This window comes from Naegleria lovaniensis (genome assembly GCF_003324165.1).
Source record: "Naegleria lovaniensis strain ATCC 30569 chromosome Unknown tig029, whole genome shotgun sequence".
In the NCBI taxonomy this organism is placed as follows: Eukaryota; Heterolobosea; class Eutetramitea; order Acrasida; family Naegleriidae; genus Naegleria; species Naegleria lovaniensis.
The window spans coordinates 499,090-517,644 of record NW_025407851.1 but is presented as its reverse complement, the minus strand read 5'-3'; the positions used below and the strand labels follow the sequence as shown (position 1 = coordinate 517,644).

The 18,555-nt window shown below is 37.8% G+C and overlaps 8 protein-coding genes across 8 annotated transcripts; 2 read left to right on the top strand and 6 right to left on the bottom strand.

The window, feature by feature from the left end:
* Nucleotides 1-2,234: 2,234 nt before the first annotated feature.
* C9374_007555 (uncharacterized protein) lies at nucleotides 2,235-3,955 on the bottom strand (the record flags this gene model as incomplete). Its single annotated transcript, XM_044697533.1, has 3 exons — nucleotides 2,235-2,775; nucleotides 2,855-3,076; nucleotides 3,165-3,955. 3 exons carry the CDS (start codon nucleotides 3,953-3,955, stop codon nucleotides 2,235-2,237), a joined length of 1,554 nt encoding a protein of 517 aa, XP_044546678.1.
* A 562-nt stretch (nucleotides 3,956-4,517) lies between these two features.
* C9374_007554 (uncharacterized protein) lies at nucleotides 4,518-6,887 on the bottom strand (the record flags this gene model as incomplete). Its single annotated transcript, XM_044697532.1, has 1 exon — nucleotides 4,518-6,887. The coding sequence occupies one exon, from the start codon at nucleotides 6,885-6,887 to the stop codon at nucleotides 4,518-4,520; it is 2,370 nt and encodes a 789-aa protein (XP_044546677.1).
* A 408-nt stretch (nucleotides 6,888-7,295) lies between these two features.
* On the top strand, nucleotides 7,296-8,963 carry C9374_007553 (uncharacterized protein; the record flags this gene model as incomplete). Its single annotated transcript, XM_044697531.1, has 1 exon — nucleotides 7,296-8,963. One exon carries the CDS (start codon nucleotides 7,296-7,298, stop codon nucleotides 8,961-8,963), a length of 1,668 nt encoding a protein of 555 aa, XP_044546676.1.
* A 224-nt stretch (nucleotides 8,964-9,187) lies between these two features.
* Nucleotides 9,188-10,213, bottom strand: C9374_007552 (uncharacterized protein; the record flags this gene model as incomplete). Its single annotated transcript, XM_044697530.1, has 1 exon — nucleotides 9,188-10,213. One exon carries the CDS (start codon nucleotides 10,211-10,213, stop codon nucleotides 9,188-9,190), a length of 1,026 nt encoding a protein of 341 aa, XP_044546675.1.
* Nucleotides 10,214-10,327: 114 nt separating this feature from the next.
* On the bottom strand, nucleotides 10,328-10,930 carry C9374_007551 (uncharacterized protein; the record flags this gene model as incomplete). Its single annotated transcript, XM_044697529.1, has 1 exon — nucleotides 10,328-10,930. One exon carries the CDS (start codon nucleotides 10,928-10,930, stop codon nucleotides 10,328-10,330), a length of 603 nt encoding a protein of 200 aa, XP_044546674.1.
* A 177-nt stretch (nucleotides 10,931-11,107) lies between these two features.
* Nucleotides 11,108-13,461, bottom strand: C9374_007550 (uncharacterized protein; the record flags this gene model as incomplete). The annotated part of the gene is made up of 4 exons (XM_044697528.1): nucleotides 11,108-11,621; nucleotides 11,757-12,037; nucleotides 12,267-12,746; nucleotides 13,105-13,461. 4 exons carry the CDS (start codon nucleotides 13,459-13,461, stop codon nucleotides 11,108-11,110), a joined length of 1,632 nt encoding a protein of 543 aa, XP_044546673.1.
* Nucleotides 13,462-14,271: 810 nt separating this feature from the next.
* On the top strand, nucleotides 14,272-15,093 carry C9374_007549 (uncharacterized protein; the record flags this gene model as incomplete). The annotated part of the gene is made up of 1 exon (XM_044697526.1): nucleotides 14,272-15,093. One exon carries the CDS (start codon nucleotides 14,272-14,274, stop codon nucleotides 15,091-15,093), a length of 822 nt encoding a protein of 273 aa, XP_044546672.1.
* A 2,277-nt stretch (nucleotides 15,094-17,370) lies between these two features.
* On the bottom strand, nucleotides 17,371-18,461 carry C9374_007548 (uncharacterized protein; the record flags this gene model as incomplete). Its single annotated transcript, XM_044697525.1, has 2 exons — nucleotides 17,371-18,292; nucleotides 18,445-18,461. The coding sequence occupies 2 exons, from the start codon at nucleotides 18,459-18,461 to the stop codon at nucleotides 17,371-17,373; spliced, it is 939 nt and encodes a 312-aa protein (XP_044546671.1).
* Between the last annotated feature and the right edge of the window lie 94 nt (nucleotides 18,462-18,555).

Sequence of the window (18,555 nt, the reverse complement as noted above, 5' to 3'; positions counted from 1 at the left end):
ATGTGAGAAACAACTCAATCAGCAATTGTGTCTTTATATTGAAGCTGATCCCAACCAATAATTGACATTATTTTGTCGTAAGCTTGAGGGATATTACTACCTCCCGATTAGCCATCCTCTCACTGGTTCTCAATACGGCTCAGAGTAATTGGTATTCGTGTTCCAAGCAGTTTATTTATATGCGAGCCTTAGACACAATTATTCAACTAGTTCCGATTATTTGGAGATGATTGTCTTCAAAGTAAGCAATCTGCTTCACCTTTGTACAGTTTTAAGTGTAATTGTTTCTCCACGTCCTTCAGCCCGCAAGAGGGATTTCGATATCTTATGATCTCTACTCGTGATTGGTCGTGGTATTCAGTTTCAAATGGTGGTCGACTCAATCCAAATACCTTGCTAGACTAGTAGAAACCGTATTGTTCAGAACCATTCAGTTCTTTTCGCTGAGATGGAAAGAGGGTGGCTAAATTAACAAGTTGATTTGGAGGAATAGTTTAAAATTTCTACAAAGATCTGACCTTTTGTATACAGCAAGTAGCGACCTCATTAGCTCCTCTCGCATCTTTAATTTGATCACCACACGTAATCCACAACAATCTCCCGAAGACCGTTTTTACATTCCCACGCTTCGGCTTTTTGAGTTATTAATTTAAGTTTATTGGTTCGTCGTTGTGAATTGAGGTGGTCAAAGGTGAAACCCAAACCAAATCAGGTTGGAATGATTCTAATTTCAGTGATCACACGACAAGGTTTTTCTTTAATGATCACTCGACAAGGTCTTTCTTTAATGATCAACCTTGCCATGATTAATCCTGGTCAAGGTTTCAACACCTTTTGTCCTATTCGGATCTTAGCCACCTAACAGTCAATATCTTACGTCAACTCAAATATCCGAATTAATTTGCAACACAATAGACAAATTGACAACACATTGAAGATCTCCGGTCATAACTTGCGTTTGGTGCATCCACCAATAATTTTCCTCTAAGGAATACCAATATTAATGTCAACAAAATTATGGGTCGATGGGTGTCAGATATGTGCCTAGTTGCGCTAGACGATGTTGTATTGCAGAGAGCGATTTCACCTCCATATTTTTTTTCAATACTCGGAACTAACCCATTAGTTTTCCTCCAATTAATTCCAAACTCTTGTTGTTGTTTACAATGTAGAAACATGATTTGTTCTGAACGTAGTGAAGGGCAGGAATGTTTCGATTGTAAACAATAAAAGAGTTTGGGTTGAGTATTCGAAATAATTTTCATGCTCAAAAAATTTTCTGCATACTAGTACTTCGTCTCCCTTTGCTTTGCTTACTGACTTCCCACCCATCGCACTCCCACCCTTATCATGCTTTCTTAAGCTTTTCAAGTTCCTTTTTCGCTGATCCTTAATGTTCTTGTGGTAAGGAAGGACATTATGACAGTGCGGGACTGCCTTGTTCGAATCTTTTCGACAAGTAATTGAACATTTACTTTTTAACCTTATTTTACTATTTATTTATTTTACATTAATGTGACATTGTCACCACCTTTGATACTTGGTTTATTTATGATAATGTGAGTTGATCACAATCCATCTCTTCTTCATCACTTCCTTCTTACTTCCTTGCGTTTCTCTGGTTTTCTCCTTTTTTTCCGCTGAGCGGTTTTTGGAGTTTTTTACCTTCTACACCCCTTTTCAAATGCTCGGGACTCTGCTCAATAAAGTCTAATGACAAATTATGCAGAAAATCCCTCAAACACCAATCCTTTTCAAAGGATGGATGTTTGGCGAGTTACAAACCCATTAGTTTTCCTCCAATTAATTCCAAACTCTTGTTGTTGTTTACAATGTAGAAACATGGCATTTATCACGAATCGGAATAATTATGGCTAAAGGGAAAGAATATCATTATTGTTTCAAGAAATGTATTATTGGGAGAAGATGGCAAAATAGAGATCTCATGCCGATGCTTCTTTGCGCATTGAGCAACGTGTCATAATTACTACGCCACCAGAAGTGTTAGTGGCAATGTTGTTGTGTGTTTTTCATTTTTTTAAATTTATTTATGATTCTCGTGTTTTCTGTTCACAAATGTTTAAACAGTTCAAACATGAACAAACAAACTTATAAACTCAATTAAAAACTTGTTCAAACTTGTTTAAACATGAACAAAATAAACAATGCAAGTTTAAACGTTCACAGGACAAGCCTATTGAAATACAATCGTTCAAACCAATTCAAAAGCAAAATTATTTAGCTCCAACATTCAAAGCAAGAGAATTGGGTCTCAATCTTGCTCCAGCAATTCCACCTGAAACTGTGTAATATTCAGCAACTCTTTCCAAATTCTCCTTCTTGAAATCTGGATTGGCTTGTTCAATTTGTGAATAATCTGGTTTGAATGAGTTTCCTGCACCAATTAAAACTGATCCAGCATTGGGTTTAAATGTCATGGCATCCAAAACAGTCGAAGGTCCAGTCCATAACGTTCCAGCTCCTTGTTCGCTTGACGTGCTCACAATACCAGCAGCATTCTCTCTTCTGGAATGGTCGAACACAGAATGAATATAATTGATACCATGCAAGGTTAACCGTCCGGAGTCTGCTAAAAGCCTTAAATAGGTTTGTTTTTGGAAACTTGGTTGATTGGTGAATACGTTATCCCAGCATAAAATTGTAAAGTTGGAAGTACTTGGAATCTCACCGTCTTGACCCATTTGGAAAACTGTAGTATAATATCCATCTTTAGTCCGGAATAAAAACGAATTTCCATAGAAGAACAAACTTCCTCTGTTTACCACGTAAAAATAATAAACATCATGATTAGTCATTGTGATTTCAAATGCTAGCATATAATAACTATACATACTTTCGTGAATTGCTCACAATTTTATCGAACCCCCAGTGGATTGGTCGACCTGCATAACCATATGCTGAATTTTCATCGTTTAAAATAACATTGCCATACACCCAAGCATAATCGTACAACGGATCCGATTTTACAGGTGTATAGGTTTCCTCTTCTGAGTCAACCAAGTCCAAGGCACGAGCACTTGCCTGAACGAAATTGTATCTAATAACTGTTCCAGAGCTATTGATTATCAAATTGTTGGGCCGTACAGGCATGGTAGTAAATAATTAATAGTTACCATATCAAAAAATATAGATGATGAACTAACCTTCTATCTTTAAGTGAACTACCATCACGAGCTTGACCAATATAACATCCTTCCACTAATACCCTCCTTCCTTGTGTATAAAGGTTATGTTCAGTCTCGCTGTTGAAATACCCATTTCTATCCAATTTGGATCCTCTCACAAAGGTGTAAGCAGAATAGTCATTCTCTGACTGACCTCTGGTGTTGGTAAATAATCCAATTCCGTTGCTATGGATGTAACAGTTATCAACGAGCAAATACTTGATACGGACAGCATAGATTGCAGCAGTGAAATAATCATAGGTTCTAGTTGTGCCGTCGTAGGTCACATAGCTCTTTCCATACACAGCATCTCTCAATTCTAAATTTTTAAAGGCGAAGAAAGCTGCAGAATGTTCATAATCATCTGAAGATTTTCTGTAGAACATGAAAATTCCTGATCCAGCAAGGGTACCTCCAGGATAGTCTCCAAATCGAGCGGCTTTTGCATCATCAGCAGGAAGAGCACCATCTCCAGAAATGACAGGTCTTCGACAACTTGAATCAGTCACTCCATTGATGGTGATTGGATGTGTGGAATTTCCAACACTTCTCAAACCAACATAGGTTTTGTAAGGTGTGGAACGATAGAAAATATTGACAACATCACCTGCTTGCAAACTCAACCATGGAACTGTGTTCAATTCAGTGTAAGTTTGTCCTGGTCCAACATTGAAGGTTTTTCTTCTTCCCACAAGAGGAGTGGTTGAACATCCATTCAATTTGAAAAGGGATGGGTTGAAGGCAGGTGGCCAAACAGATCCATCATCCATGCTTGGTGCATAATTTTGACATTGGACTACAGGAAAGCAAAGGAACAAAGTGGTGGCAATGGACAACAAACACCACACGTATTTTACGTTTAGAATCATTGGAAACGAATATAAATTTTGATTTGTTTTTTTGATAATGATGAATTTTTGTTAAATCCAATGATGATCTATTTAATACATCGGAGATCTCACTCTTTAGAACCATCATGATTTTTAAGTGGGTGAGCAGCGCGTGAGATTGGGAATACCGTGATCCCAGCTCATTTTTTGATATTTTTTTGATGATTGCTAACGACCCCACACTTGATTTGAAAATTGAACGAACTACGAATACTTCAACGAAACAGTTCAAGATGTTAGCTTTAACAACCTTAAACTCATGTTTTGTCTTTAGAGTCCCTTGATTCGCATCTACACACGCTTGATTACTCCTTTACTAAGGCAACAAAATGTGAAAAGAGTTCTCAACATGAGACTCTACAGTTGCACAACCAAAAAATAAACTTGGATCTGACTTGAGTACAGTGTGATTTATTATTTCTTTTTAATCATTTCATGTCACTCATGCTTGCAACATCGTTACTACAACCATATACCAAAATAAAACCAACAAGCTCATAGTGTTCACAATGAATGATCCAACATTGAAAGTTGTTGCGCTTGAGGCAACTCCTCGTTGTGTTGAGTTCATTGGTTTCACAGAGTCACCAGGTTTTTGAGAAATGACAGGCTTTGTGGAGATACCTGGCTTGGTCGAAATACTTGGTAAAGGAGATGGTTTGGGTGAGGGTTGAACAGGAGGAGCTGAGGCACATTGAGAATAATATCCTGTTGGACAAGAGCAATTTGCCAATGTTTTGATATTGCCAAAAATGTCTGCCACTAGAATGGATCCAGATGAAGTCAAAGCTAATGAACGAGGCGATACTGGAGTAGATGTTGCAAGAATATTGTCTGCCTTGTTGTTATCTCTAGTACCAGTTCCTGCCACACTTCGAATGATTCCATCCAAACCAATTTTACGAATTCGATTATTTTCTGTATCAGCAATAAAGATGCCTTGACCTGTCACTACCACACTCTGAGGGTTATTGAGGTAGGCAGCCGTTGCAAGGCCATTATCTCCAGAAAATCCAGCATCTTCCTGTCCTGCCAGAGTTGAAATGATTCCACTCGATGAAATTTTTCTAATTCTATTTCCGTCTGGGAAATACACTTCGCCATTCGATGTCACGAATAATGATACGACAGAGTTAAGTTGAGCGCTTGTTGCTGCAGAACCGTCTCCACTAAAACCTCTCTCACCTGTTCCTGCAATGGTTGTAATAACTCCACTTGTAGAAATCTTTCTAATCCTTGCATTACCAGTGTCTGCAATGAACACTTCACCAGCACTATTCAAGAATACACCTTGAGGGAAGCGAAGAGTTGCGCTTGTAGCTGCTGAGCCATCTCCACTGAACCCTTCCAAACCATTTCCAGCTACAGTCGAAATAACTCCACTGGTTGAAATTTTTCTAATCTTGTGATTGGCAACCTCTACGAAATATACTTCCCCATTGGATCTAACAAATAATGATTTAGGTCCGTTCAATAAGGCATTGATAGCTTGTCCTCCATCACCAAAACCGCCAATTGGATTTCCAGCAATGGTTGTCACCATTCCACTAGTTGAGATTTTTCTCAGCAAGTTGTTCGCGGTGTCAGCCACATAAATTTCCTTATTATATTCAAAAATGGAGGAGTCATAACTGAACGTGGCATTTAAAGCATTCACTCCATTTCCAAAGAATGAAACCTGTTGATTTCCTGCAACATTGTACAGTAAATTATCTGCAGCAGAAAACTTGGCTACTCGGTTGTTGAACGTATCACAAAAGAATAAATCTCCTGATGATGAGAATGCAAGACCAAAAGGACTATTCAACTGAGCATTGGCAGTGCTAGTACCATCACCAGTATCTCCGTAATCAGTACCTGCATAAACAGTGGTCACACCAGCATTGTCAACTTTGAAAATTCTCGAAAATGCATTGTCTGCGATAAAGAGTTCTCCAGTGGATGGTTTCAATGCAAGACCTGTTGGATTTCCAACTTTAATGTTGTTGGATGCTCCAGTGGTAGGAGCCACGTAGGTCGAAATGACACCATTAGTATCAATCTTTCTTACACGACCATTGCCTGAATCTGAAATGTACATGACATTGGTTGAAGTGACGACCACTGCATATGGATTGTTCAATGAGGCACTTGTAGCTTGAGAACCATCACCAGAAAAACCTTTCTGACCATTACCGGCGACAGTCTTGATCTTACCATCGGTACCAATCAACTTGACTTTGTGATTGCCAGAATCTGTGAAATAGACACCAGCACTTGTGACATGGATGGATTTTGGAAAATTAATCAAAGCGCTTGTAGCAATAGTTCCATCTGGAGAATCTCCCTTGTTGCTGGCTGATCCTGCAATCACTGTCAAAGCACCACTAGTTGGATGAATTTTAAAGATTTGGCTTGGACTCGATGCATACACATCCCCATTATCAGCAACATGAACAGTGTAAAGACCTTTGATAGAGCTTGACAAGGTAGTAATAATCTTGGTGGATGGATTCACTTTTCTCAATTTTCCATGGTTGTAATCGGTGATGAAGATTTCTCCACTACTCTTTGAAATCGATACAGCAATTGGTTGATCTAAACTGGCGGAAACGGCAGAGTATGCATCTCCCCATGAATTGATCGAACCACCAACCCTATTCGACAAAAAGTTCAAGTAAGAGGAGTCAGAGTTGTTCGCAGGAATTCCTGGCAAACAAGACAAGTAAATTTGTTGGGCCAACAACACATTTGTCGACATGCACAATGCGGCTACCATAAAAGCCATGCACAACAAAAGTGCACATTGACCAGCAATGGATGTTACTTTCATTAGGATAACGGCAGGGTACGTTTGCTTGTGTTTTTTTAAAGATGAAATCATTCAAAATCGTGATTTCAAAAAATGACGACACGAGATCTCTCTCACACGCATTTCGGTTTAAAAGATGAAAAATCATCATGATGAGAGGGAATATTTTCAAAGAGGTTCACATCAAAAACACGAGATCAAGAGATCCACAACGGTGATAGACTTGGATCTGCCAACTTGATGAAAAGCGAAAAGCTCGGACAATCATCGGCCGAAACAGGTATGAGACCTACAGATCCAAGATCTTGTCATTGGCATTGAACAGATCTCGTATTATTTCTGTGAACTCATATACCACATGATGACTCCATTTAAAATCACCACTACGGTTCTTCGGATCCATTTCATCATTATCAAAAAAACAAAAACATGAAAGCTTGCTGCTCTTCCCAACCGCGGGATCGTTCATTTTTCTTTGTGTGTTTACTCTGTGTAACGGTCTTAGCCATGATGATACAAACTGCCAAGTGTCAAAATTATGCACCAAGCATGGATGATGGATCTGTTTGGCCACCTGCCTTCAATCCATCTCTTTTCAAATTGAATGGATGTTCAACCACTCCTCTTGTGGGAAGAAGAAAAACCTTCAATGTTGGACCAGGACAAACTTACACTGAATTGAACACAGTTCCATGGTTGAGTTTGCAAGCAGGTGATGTTGTCAATATTTTCTATCGTTCCACACCTTACAAAACCTATGTTGGTTTGAGAAGTGTTGGAAATTCCACACATCCAATCACCATCAATGGAGTGACTGATTCAAGTTGTCGAAGACCTGTCATTTCTGGAGATGGTGCTCTTCCTGCTGATGATGCAAAAGCTGCGTTGTGGGGAACATGGAGCGGTGGTGGTTTGCCAGGTTCTGGAATTTTCATATTTTGGAAATCTTCATCTGATCCAGCAGAACATACTCCTCAATATTTTGCTTTTAGAAATTTGGAATTGAGAGATTGCAGAAAAGGCAAATCATATATTGGATATGATGGTGCCTCTCACCCTTATGATTACTTTACAGGAGCCATTTATGCTGTCCGTATCAAGCATTTGTTGATTGATAATTGTTTCATTACTCAAAATGGTAATGGTCTCTTTACCAACACCAGAGGTCAATCAGAAAATGACTATTCCTCCTACTTGTATGTGAGAGGATCCAAGCTCGATATGAATGGCTATCCAGATGATGATCACGAACATAATTTATACACACAAGCCAAGAGAGTTTTAGTTGAAGGATGTTATATTGGTCAAGCGCAAGGTGGAAGTTCTCTCAAAGATCGAAGCTCTGGATCTGTCATTCGATACAATTTCATTAAGGCCAGTGCTCGGGCATTGGATTTAGTCGAAACAGAGGAAGAATATTATAAGAATTTACAACAGGATCCTCTCTACAATTATGCATGGGTTTATGGAAATGTGATTTTGAATGATGAGAACTCTCCAACAGGTTATTCAGGAAGAGCCATTCACTGGGGCTTTGATAACACTTTGGAACGATCTCGAGCTGGAACCTTATTCTTTTATGGAAACACATACATGTTTAGAGCAAAGAATGGATATTCCACAGATATTTTCCAACTTGGAAATGAAGCTAGTCCTAGTTCTCCTGAATTTACTATTGCTTGTTGGGACAATGTATTCGCCAATCAACCTAGTCATCAAGGTAGTGTTGAGTTGAGAGTGTTGACAAGTCACGGTAAAGTCACCATGAAAGGTAATAACTATATTGATTCTCGTTTCCAACATAAGAGAAGAGAATTGGGAGTAGCTGTTACCGAGACTTCAAGTGAACATGGTGGTAACTTGTGGACTGGACCTTCGACTGTTTTGGACCCTATGACATTTAAACCCAATGCTGGTTCAGTTTTAATTGGTGCAGGAAACTCATTCAAACCAGATTATTCACAAATTGAACAAGCCAATCCAGATTTCAAGAAGGAGAATTTGGAAAGAGTTGCTGAATATTACACAGTTTCAGGTGGAATTGCTGGAGCAAGATTGAGACCCAATTCTCTTGCTTTGAATGTTGGAGCTATGTAAAAAGTTGGACTTCATATTTGACACAACAATAAATCAGCTTACTTGATCAAATGGTAATGTGTCTTTTTATGGAACTCAATTTGGTGAATAATTTCAACAACAGGCGACAAGTTGTAAATGAGGTAACTCGGGCATGATTCAACCTTGAAACACAGGTAGACCACGCACATTGTTATTCATTCAAAATATAAATTTGTATTGTACAAAACAGCATCTCCTATCAATTATTTTCCATTTGAGAATCTATGATACATAATATATGCAATAAGAATTGCAACCAATGCAATCAGAACATCCAAGAAGACAATAGATTTTTTGTTGTTGGACGAAGGTTCTGCTCTAGTTGTGGAAAGCTTTTGTTTTGATTCTGTGGTAGAGGTTGTTGCTGGTGTGGTTGTATTTACAGGCGACGATAAATTATTTTCCGTATTTACATCCAAAGAAGGTGGTTGTGAGGTTGTCATGACGGCTTCCCCGTGTGGTTGATGATGGTGATGAATATGGTTACATACACCAGAAGTACAATGAATATCGTGTTCAGTCATGGTACTTGTTGTTTCGGTCTGAGCAGCGTTTAAATCAGACGACACGGTGTCAATGCCACCAGAAGGAACTTGAGGCGTCTGTGTAAGAACCTCCTCATTGATTGTTTTACAAATATCACATTTCCATTTTCTTGATTGAATTGCTAATCTTTTCCGAACATGTGATGGATATTCAATACTTCCAATACCTTTGGCTTCTGTTGGGAAAAATCCTTGAAGTGCTATTAATACAGTACGAATGCCCCATTGTGGAGTCCAGCTTTCGGGATGATATGAAGTGAGTGAGAGACAAATCTTTGTATTGGTTTCAAATCTTCCGTTTGGGGTCAACAATACAATATCTGGTGGTTTGTGTGGATATTCTGGAGGAAGAATAATTCTTCCATGATAAAGACCACCTTCAAAATCTGTTCCCTTTGGCCCAGCAATTGTAAAATGCCATTCAAATAAATTATCTTCTAACGGATGTGCTTCATATTCATCGGATGGATTTTTTTGTAATTCTCTCACCTCACTCAAAATTCGTTTGATTCCGTGATGACTCTTGTTCATGTTCGAGGTGGTTGGCATGGATAAATTGTTATTGTTGATGGTGGGTGATGCTGATGTACCATCGTTGGAAGGTGCAATCAAAGCACCAGCCGTACTTGATTTTGTTGTTGTAGTGGGTGTGGTTGTCGTTGGTTGCTGGGTAGGATCACTCATTTTTTTTTTAATATCTTTTTTTTAAAAAAGAAAATTCACCTTTCAACAACACGTGTTTCTGGCCATGAGGGTTCATTATCTTGCTTGAATGGCAACTAGTGTCCATGATGATGCTTATAGTACAATACAACTATTGGCAATGGTTCTTCGTTTGACACTTCTTGTATCCTTTTTAAATTCAGCAGAGATATCTTCCAAGTCGTCGGCATCTCCATGAAGCTTTTCAAGCCGTTCTCCCCTTTTCAGCACCTTGTCAATATTTTCCATCATGGAATCTTTGATGGTTTCCACTTTATCTTCCAATTGAGCGATCTTGTCCATTCCTGAAGGATCATCATTGTATTGCTTGAGGCAAGCCATGATGAATTTTTGAATCGCAATTTTTCGATCGGAAATACATGAATACTTTTCCTCAAATACTTGTAAGAATTGGGAAAGAATACGCTGTTTCACGGATTTCTCTGCAGCAACCACATAGATGATTTTCCTACTCACAACATACATAAACTGGATGGGACCATGTGAAATAGTTTTTTTCTGATCCGAGCCGAAATCCGAGGATGAGGAATACAAGCATAACGGAAGGAGTTTTTTAGAAACGACCGAACTCAATTCGCTCGAATGTGGTCCTTCTCCGATCAGTAAGGCTCCTGTTTCCTTACCTACGTTCAAGGGATCGCCTGGGAATTGATAAATGGCTGCATACAGTAAGCTCATTTTTTTGTACTAAAGCCTTAAATCAAACCTTAAACATCTTGTTGTTGAAGATGGATATGTCAATTATTGAACTACTACTTTCCCAGATTACTCTGCCTTTGAGGTTAACCAGATCCACCTTAAAATGTTTAGAAAGCCAGGACAAGTCTATTTGAATTCCCTCAATGTTGTTTATTCCTACTGGCATTCCACAATGGATGAGGAAAGTTCTGTGGAATTTGAATTTACATCGTGTTGTGATGATGTTTGGTTACTATCATCGGTTGTTGTGGTGGAGTCATGATTATGAGATTGTTGATCCGATTTTTCCTTCTTCATTCGAAGTAATACTTGTGTAATCGAGTCCATTTCACCACTAATTCCTCCAGTTGTGACTGGACTATTTACAAGAAAATCACTATTGTCTGTGGTTGGAGTAGTTTCAGATGCCTCTCGTTGTTGTTGTCTCTGGTAGTAAGATTTTCTTCTACTCTCTCGTGCATTCATGGCTTTTCCAGCAAGAGCTTCATTTGATAAATTATTATTTCCTCCCATGTTCATTTGTCGCTCTTGTGCAATTAAGAGCCATTCCAAATTTTTAGTAGAGTTTGGATCTTCTTCGTGTGGCTTGTTTGATTCTGGTTTGAAAATTTCATCATAGTATTGAACCATGATGTAAATGGATGATACAAAGGGTGATGTTCCGCAAACGCTACAGAAAATAACCATTGCAAAGCATGTGTGACATATTAAAAGTTAATGGTAAATTAAAATGAATCAATTCACGAATGAATGATCACATATTGGAATTGATTATTATGAATTTATATTGTGTAAAATAACTTACCATTTGATCAAGTTATCAATCGACATCTTGTTCTTTTTCTCATATTTCGTCACAAGTCTAAAATGTTCGGCAAGAGCTTGCAACGTTTCCTTGTTGGCTCTAGGTAATCGTCCTATGGAACGTTTGACAGAGGCTACTTTGTCCTCTTCGTTCACTATATTTTTCAGAAATGATACAGTAAATTCTTGTGCTGTTTGTGGTGTGAAGAGCAAGGCTTCTCCTGGCAATTCACGAAGGTAGAGTTTTATAAGACCAGCCACATCAAGTGCATCATGTTTTATCTGGCGACGTTATTATTTCAAAATGTTGTTGATGTTGTGAGTTGAATGTGTGAGTTCAACCCCAGAGTTTTTCCATAATGAAGATGGTTCAATGTTTGTGTGATGATAATTCCATGTTGGGTGGATCCCGATTTAAGAGTTCAGCATTTCATTCATTCAATAATTCATTTTTCAAGGTCATTCATACACTCGTGATAAGTTGGATGCAAATGTTTTGAATCATACTTACACCATGATGACAAGCATCGACCATTGTTTTTCCATTCTCTTTATCCAATTGTTTCTTCCTATCAATTTCAGTATTTTCTGCAAGAAAATCAATACTCTCCCCTCGATCAAAACAATCTCGATATTCCTTCACTCGTTTCGTATCACCAGGAATACGGTAAATGCCCTTTTCAATGAGCGAGTCATACGAGTTGAGGAATCGCAGTGATTGTTTAATCACATCGGGTATATAGAGTGTTTCTAAATGTTGATTGACTGTTTCAATGTATTCCAATTCATCGTGTGAAGCCTCTGGATGATGATGAAACGTTGTATTTGAAGTCGAAGTGGTTGAAGTTGTGGTTGTTACGGAGGATGGAGAACCCATTTCAACAACCGGTGGTGTGAGAGTATTGTTGGTGGAACTGCTGTCATGATTATTAGTGGTGGTGGAGGTTGAGTGGTTTGGATCTTGTTGATGGTCGATTGTTGTACCCGTTCTCTGGTGGGAGGGAATGTTGCGAGTATATGGTTGTGGTAATGTGTAACGGTTGATGATCATTATGTTGAATGTGGTTGTTGTTGTTGTTGATCATGATGAACCAATGGAAAGGAATTAACGAATGATGATGATGAAAATTATTGACACACGATTGGATTACGATCATCATAGTCATCAAGTCGTACGATTTAAATATTGTTGGCGAGAAAATTAGCGATAGTAGTGTTTTGTGTGTTATGATTTTCAAAATGATGTTGGTGAGTCCGTCAATTGTTTAACATTTTCATCATGAATATCATTAACGATGATGTTAGCAATATATATTAACTCCCATTATTATTAGTATTAGGAAACATACCTTCTCACGAACATATGTCTTTATCAATAATTTACAACTCCTCTGAACAGCCGTTGCAAGATCCACTCCAAACACGGCTGTCGGTAAATTGGAGAACATGGTTGGTGATTCCATATAATCGGCCGTTGGTGCATTAGAACTTGCTTGAGAGACTTCATCATTAGCAGCTGTTGTTATTTGATTATTATTTTGACCGTTAGTGGTTGTCGTGTTGTTATTGTTATTGGTTGACTTGACGGAAGTATTATTGTTATTATTGGTCGTCATGTAGTCTTTATAGATACCATGAGGTGGTTGTGCTTCAATGGATGCACGCGAGATGGCCATCAGACCATTCTTGGTTTGTTTGTTTCCCATGATGATGATTGTTGTTGTGGTAAAAAAAAGTTTTGGAATAATAGGTCGACACTCGAGTGTAGGTGATTATGATAAATATTGTTATGCTGTTGGATAAGAAGAATTTGAATGAAATTGTGATGATGAAAATTGAATCACACAAAATGTCCAAAGGAGAATGAAGCGTGACCGCGGTTAAAGTGGGATGGAGTTGCAATGGCCGTTCCACACGGATGTTGTTTTTTAAAGTGACGTTTCGTTATTTTTTTGTCTCGCGTCAAATGTCTTTCTGCGAATTGGATTTTTCTCTCCGCTTGTTGAGTTCATCCATTTCTTGGGCTGGCAAAAACCCGAGGTTGTGGAGAGCTGTCTTGCCTTTAAGGTGTTGTTTATCTCTCCTTTTCAATAACAGCAACCAAAAGTTTCTCCTAATGCCTTAACCTCACTAACATTGTCCAATAATTGAGAGTTGTCTTTTTTCTCAATAGGTCAATAATGGAAAACATCATTTGGATCACAATTCAAGCATGGAGCTTTTTCACTTTTTGAAGAGGCACAACAGTGCAAGTAAATACCTTATATGGAGTTGGTTTGTTTGTATCACCAAATATTTTGTCAATAAACTTTAAATAGACATTCTTCAACTATGGCTTAATGAGAGTAAAATCCGAGGGAGCTAATTATTCAAAAAAACAAAAGATTGATTTTACCTACAATATTCTTGAGTGTATATCATCTTTCAATTAAATACGACAACCACATTATTCCATCTTATTGCTTTAGGTCAATCAAACACCCATATTATTATTCATCATTACCTTTCCCAGAAACATGTATCATTCGACATATCTCGAACCCAAGAACAACAAACCTCTAAATCGGATTGTGGCCATCGCTCAGGCAGATCCCAATATTGATGCTCCTCAAACTGAATTACCGAGTGTCCTCTCCAACTTGAGCATTGATGGCTTGCGTTATTTACTACGTGATCATACCGAAGTAAAGGACATGTTTCAAGATTATTTACAAGGAAAAGATAACACTCAAGAAGCAAAGCTTCAACTCGTCCGAAAAATCACACAACAAGTTTGCAAACATGCAAGTGCAGAGGAACGATACTTGTATCCCATGTTATTGGAAAAGTTGGGACAAACGGAGGGTCAATTGATCTACCGAAAAAACTTGTTAGATGATTTGATCCATAAGGAGATGCTTCGTTTTTTAGAACAGAATGAACCTAAAACTGAGTTGGACTGGAAAGTCTATGATAAATGTGTTCGGAAATTCATTCAACTTGAACAAGAGCATATGAAGGAAGAAGAGGATGATGTCTTTCCACTGCTTCGAGAACGAATGAATGATGAAGAATTGTCCACTCTTGAAGATTGTTTGAAATGGGCCAAAGAACATGCTCCCACTCATCCTCATCCGTTTGAAGTCATGACCAATCCTATGGCTCAAATTGTTCATCCCTTAACCGCTCATTTGGACGCCTTATTAGATGCAAAACAAGAAACAACGAGTATGGCGCAAGAGGGTCCTTCCAAGAGTGTTCCTGTTGCAGGTAGCGAGAACGTGACTTACAATCCTTTGACTGGAGCCAATGTTGCGAGTGTGGGTACAAGTCAAGGTGGAGACAAGATGGAGGAATAACCTTATACAAAGAGGAGAGGAAAGGAAACAACAGTTAGTAACCAAGATTTGTTCAGAACTTGAGTATGGACGAACTATGGTTACTACTTTGTTGTATGAATGCAAAACACCAGAACGAAACAGTATTATCTTTTTCGCATTATTTCCTTTCTAGTTGATTTCATTTCTCGAGTTGTTGTGAACTCTTGAACCGAACATGATCTCATCCAAAACCATGATCAATATCCAACACATTCAAAATGGAACGTTACCATTTTAATATTAATGTGCCAAGTGAATTTAATTACTATTCACATTCGTTCAAATCTCACTCAAACAAAAATCAACAAAATGTTTCATTTCCATTCAAGAAGATCATCATTCCTCACTGGAAGTTTACTTCTCCTTTCATTACTCTCAGTAATTCTCTTCCTTTCCTTCTTCTCCCACGAGGATTCCTCGTCTTTGGTTCAAGCACAATCAAGTTATCATCGCAGACGGCCTTGCCCAAGAAGACATTATTGTCGAAAATATTGTAAATGGGGATATGTGTATGATCGATGGGGATGCCGAACGTGTCAATGCAAGAGAAGAAGATGTCGTGTTTATTATTGCTTTGTTCCATGTAAATATGGTTATGTTAGAGATCGTTGGGGATGCCAACTAGGATGTCGTTGCAAAAGAAGACCTTGGTAGAAAGATTAAACGTTGGTTAAATTCTGTTGTAAAGAATAAACCATCTTCAACATATTAACTTTCTGTTGCAAAAACTGTGCTTTGGTATAGAATCACTGTAACCACAAAGCCTGAATATTAAATTTTTCAGTGTTGGTGGATCTGACATTGAGTATCCTTAAACAAGATGACTAAAACTTCTCAAAACGACAAAATTCCATATTCAACTTTTAAACGTTGTGCAAAACAGTTTGCAAAGTTCCCGTGTAAATTTCAAAAAAGAACACTCCAACCTGAGAGGAATAAATTCCAGTACTTCCCAAGAAGAACTTTTGTACATAGCGGAGGGATCCTGCTACTCGCTTTACTCCTTACAGTAAATGATCAAGGCAAGGTAAAATCACAAAGAATGATCCAAACTTTGCCAGCACATATTCCAATGCCCAAGAGTTACATGTTTAATTTACTGCAGACATGGTTATGAGTACGATGCTCATGGACGTCGAACGTGTCGTTGCAGAAGAAGAAGAAGATGTCTAATGTTCCATTGCAGAAATCATTGCAGATATGGCTATCAAAGAGATGGGAATGGTTGTCAAATTGGATGTGCTTGTCGTGTGAGACCTATTTGAAACCTATGAATGCAAAATAAATGTTGTGAAATTTCGATTCGAATCTCATTCATATTAAGATTGAACGAAACTTCTTGTATTGTTTGAATAGCATCCTTGAAGGTTGGTGTTTGAAGGAACAGCTCTGAAATTTATACAACAGCCATGAGAAAGAAGTTCTTTCCATTGCATTTCAAATACACTGAAAATATATTTGAAAAGTTACTTAATGAAATAGTGTCCTTTTGCAGATATTCAATGAAATCAATGCATCGATATCCAAAGTTCATGCTCTTGAATATTTCTGTTATAGAACATTGCAACCGAACTCTTCTGTCATCTCCTTGCATAATTCCACTTCATTGTTCAAAAATGGAAAATTAAAAACTTCCTCATCAAGTCAATTACCATTTCAGTGAAATGGCGACAGTTTCCAAAACTAAATAAATTTCACCAAATCTCACTTTAACTCTGTATTCAACAATTAAAAAAAACAAAATCAAAACACAATGCTTTCTATTCAAACCACTAAAAGAATCCGTCTCCTCAGTGGTGGTCTCGTTCTGTTAGCCATCGTTGCTTCCATGCTTTTGATTACATTCATGCAACAAGAAGAATCATTCGTCAAAGCTCAAGCCTCCAGTTATCATCACAGATGGCGTTGCCGTAGAAGACACTGTTACAAATATTGTAAATGGGGATATGTTTATGACCATTATGGATGTAAAACTTGTCGTTGCAAGAGAAGACCATGTAAATACTATCGTTGTTGGAGATATTGTAAATATGGATATTTGAAAGACAAGTATGGATGCCAAATTGGTTGTCGTTGCAAGAGAAAGCCTCATTGGTAATCCTTAAACTTGGAAATGAAGAGGTGTTTCACATTCACCAAAACCATTGTAAATAGTAAATAAATAACTTCATTCATCAGACGATCTTTGTTCATATAATTATATTTTCTAAATTTTAGTGCATGCAAAACTCTTAACATTATAGTTACTATAATATATTACCATGAAATCTCTTCAGCGTCTATTAATCCTTCCAATCTGTAATGAACTGTCTTTTTATCAAAAATTAGATTCAAAATCCAAAGAATGTCATCTTTTGAAGCTCCCAACGATTGTAACAATCCAGCTGTACAATCGCCCTCACTTTCATTGTAACCACTTCCACTATCTACATAATGCTTCAGAATATAATCAATACGTCCACCCTTTTCGAATTTAATAACAAGACTTTTTCCATACCAAATTAGAGTGTCTCTGTGATAATCGTGACGATCTCTCACGTCGTATTGTTGCATCTTTTGGAAAATGTGTTTCACTTTTTCAAATCTATCGGGATCACTAATTTTTGCTCGTTCCATTAATTTGAGAACTTCTATTTTTCCTGCTTCCAGTGCTTTTTGATGCAATTTCTTTCGTTGTTCCTTTTCCGATTTATCAAACGCTCTATTTATCATATAAAGGGCTTGTCCCTTCATTTCAACAAATGAATTCAATAAAACTTCTCTATCCGAATGTGTGTTCATGTATTTAGCTAATTGCATTTCGCAAGTAGCAACAATTCCACAAGGCATTCTCAACCAAACTTGTCTGAATTTCCTTGAAACTCTCGAACAACCAACACACTTATGTATTGGCATAAACGATAGTATGAGTTCAATAACTTCTTCAGGTTGTTCATTGAGGAGAGTTTTCAATGTTCCGCCTGGAACGAAATTTGGATTTGTTTTTACAGGATCTTCATCTCTATAAATATAATTATTATTAATGGCATTTGTTAGATATTCTTTTAACTGTAGGCTATCTTCATCGGAATCTTGGGATTCTTGCTCAGAATTACTGTCCTCTTCTTCATCATCGCTTTCACAGGATTCCTCGTTATTTAATTTTCTCTTGTTTAATGGTTTTTCTCCGAAGAGTTCTCTGAAACATTTTCATCATCATCATCTCCAGAAATAACATCATCAATGGCTCTTTTGGACATTTTTTTATTGTTCTTTGTAAATGTGTTCTTGCATGCAGGGAACCTCAAAACAGTTCAAAGGGTGTTTCGTTAAACATCTCAGAGCGCATACTTGTCATCAGGAAGCATAATTCAGTTGGAATGCACCTGGAAACCGAGTATTGACGCGAGCGTACTAACTTCATGACAAACAAGTCTCCGTAAATAAGGAGTCTATTTCAGG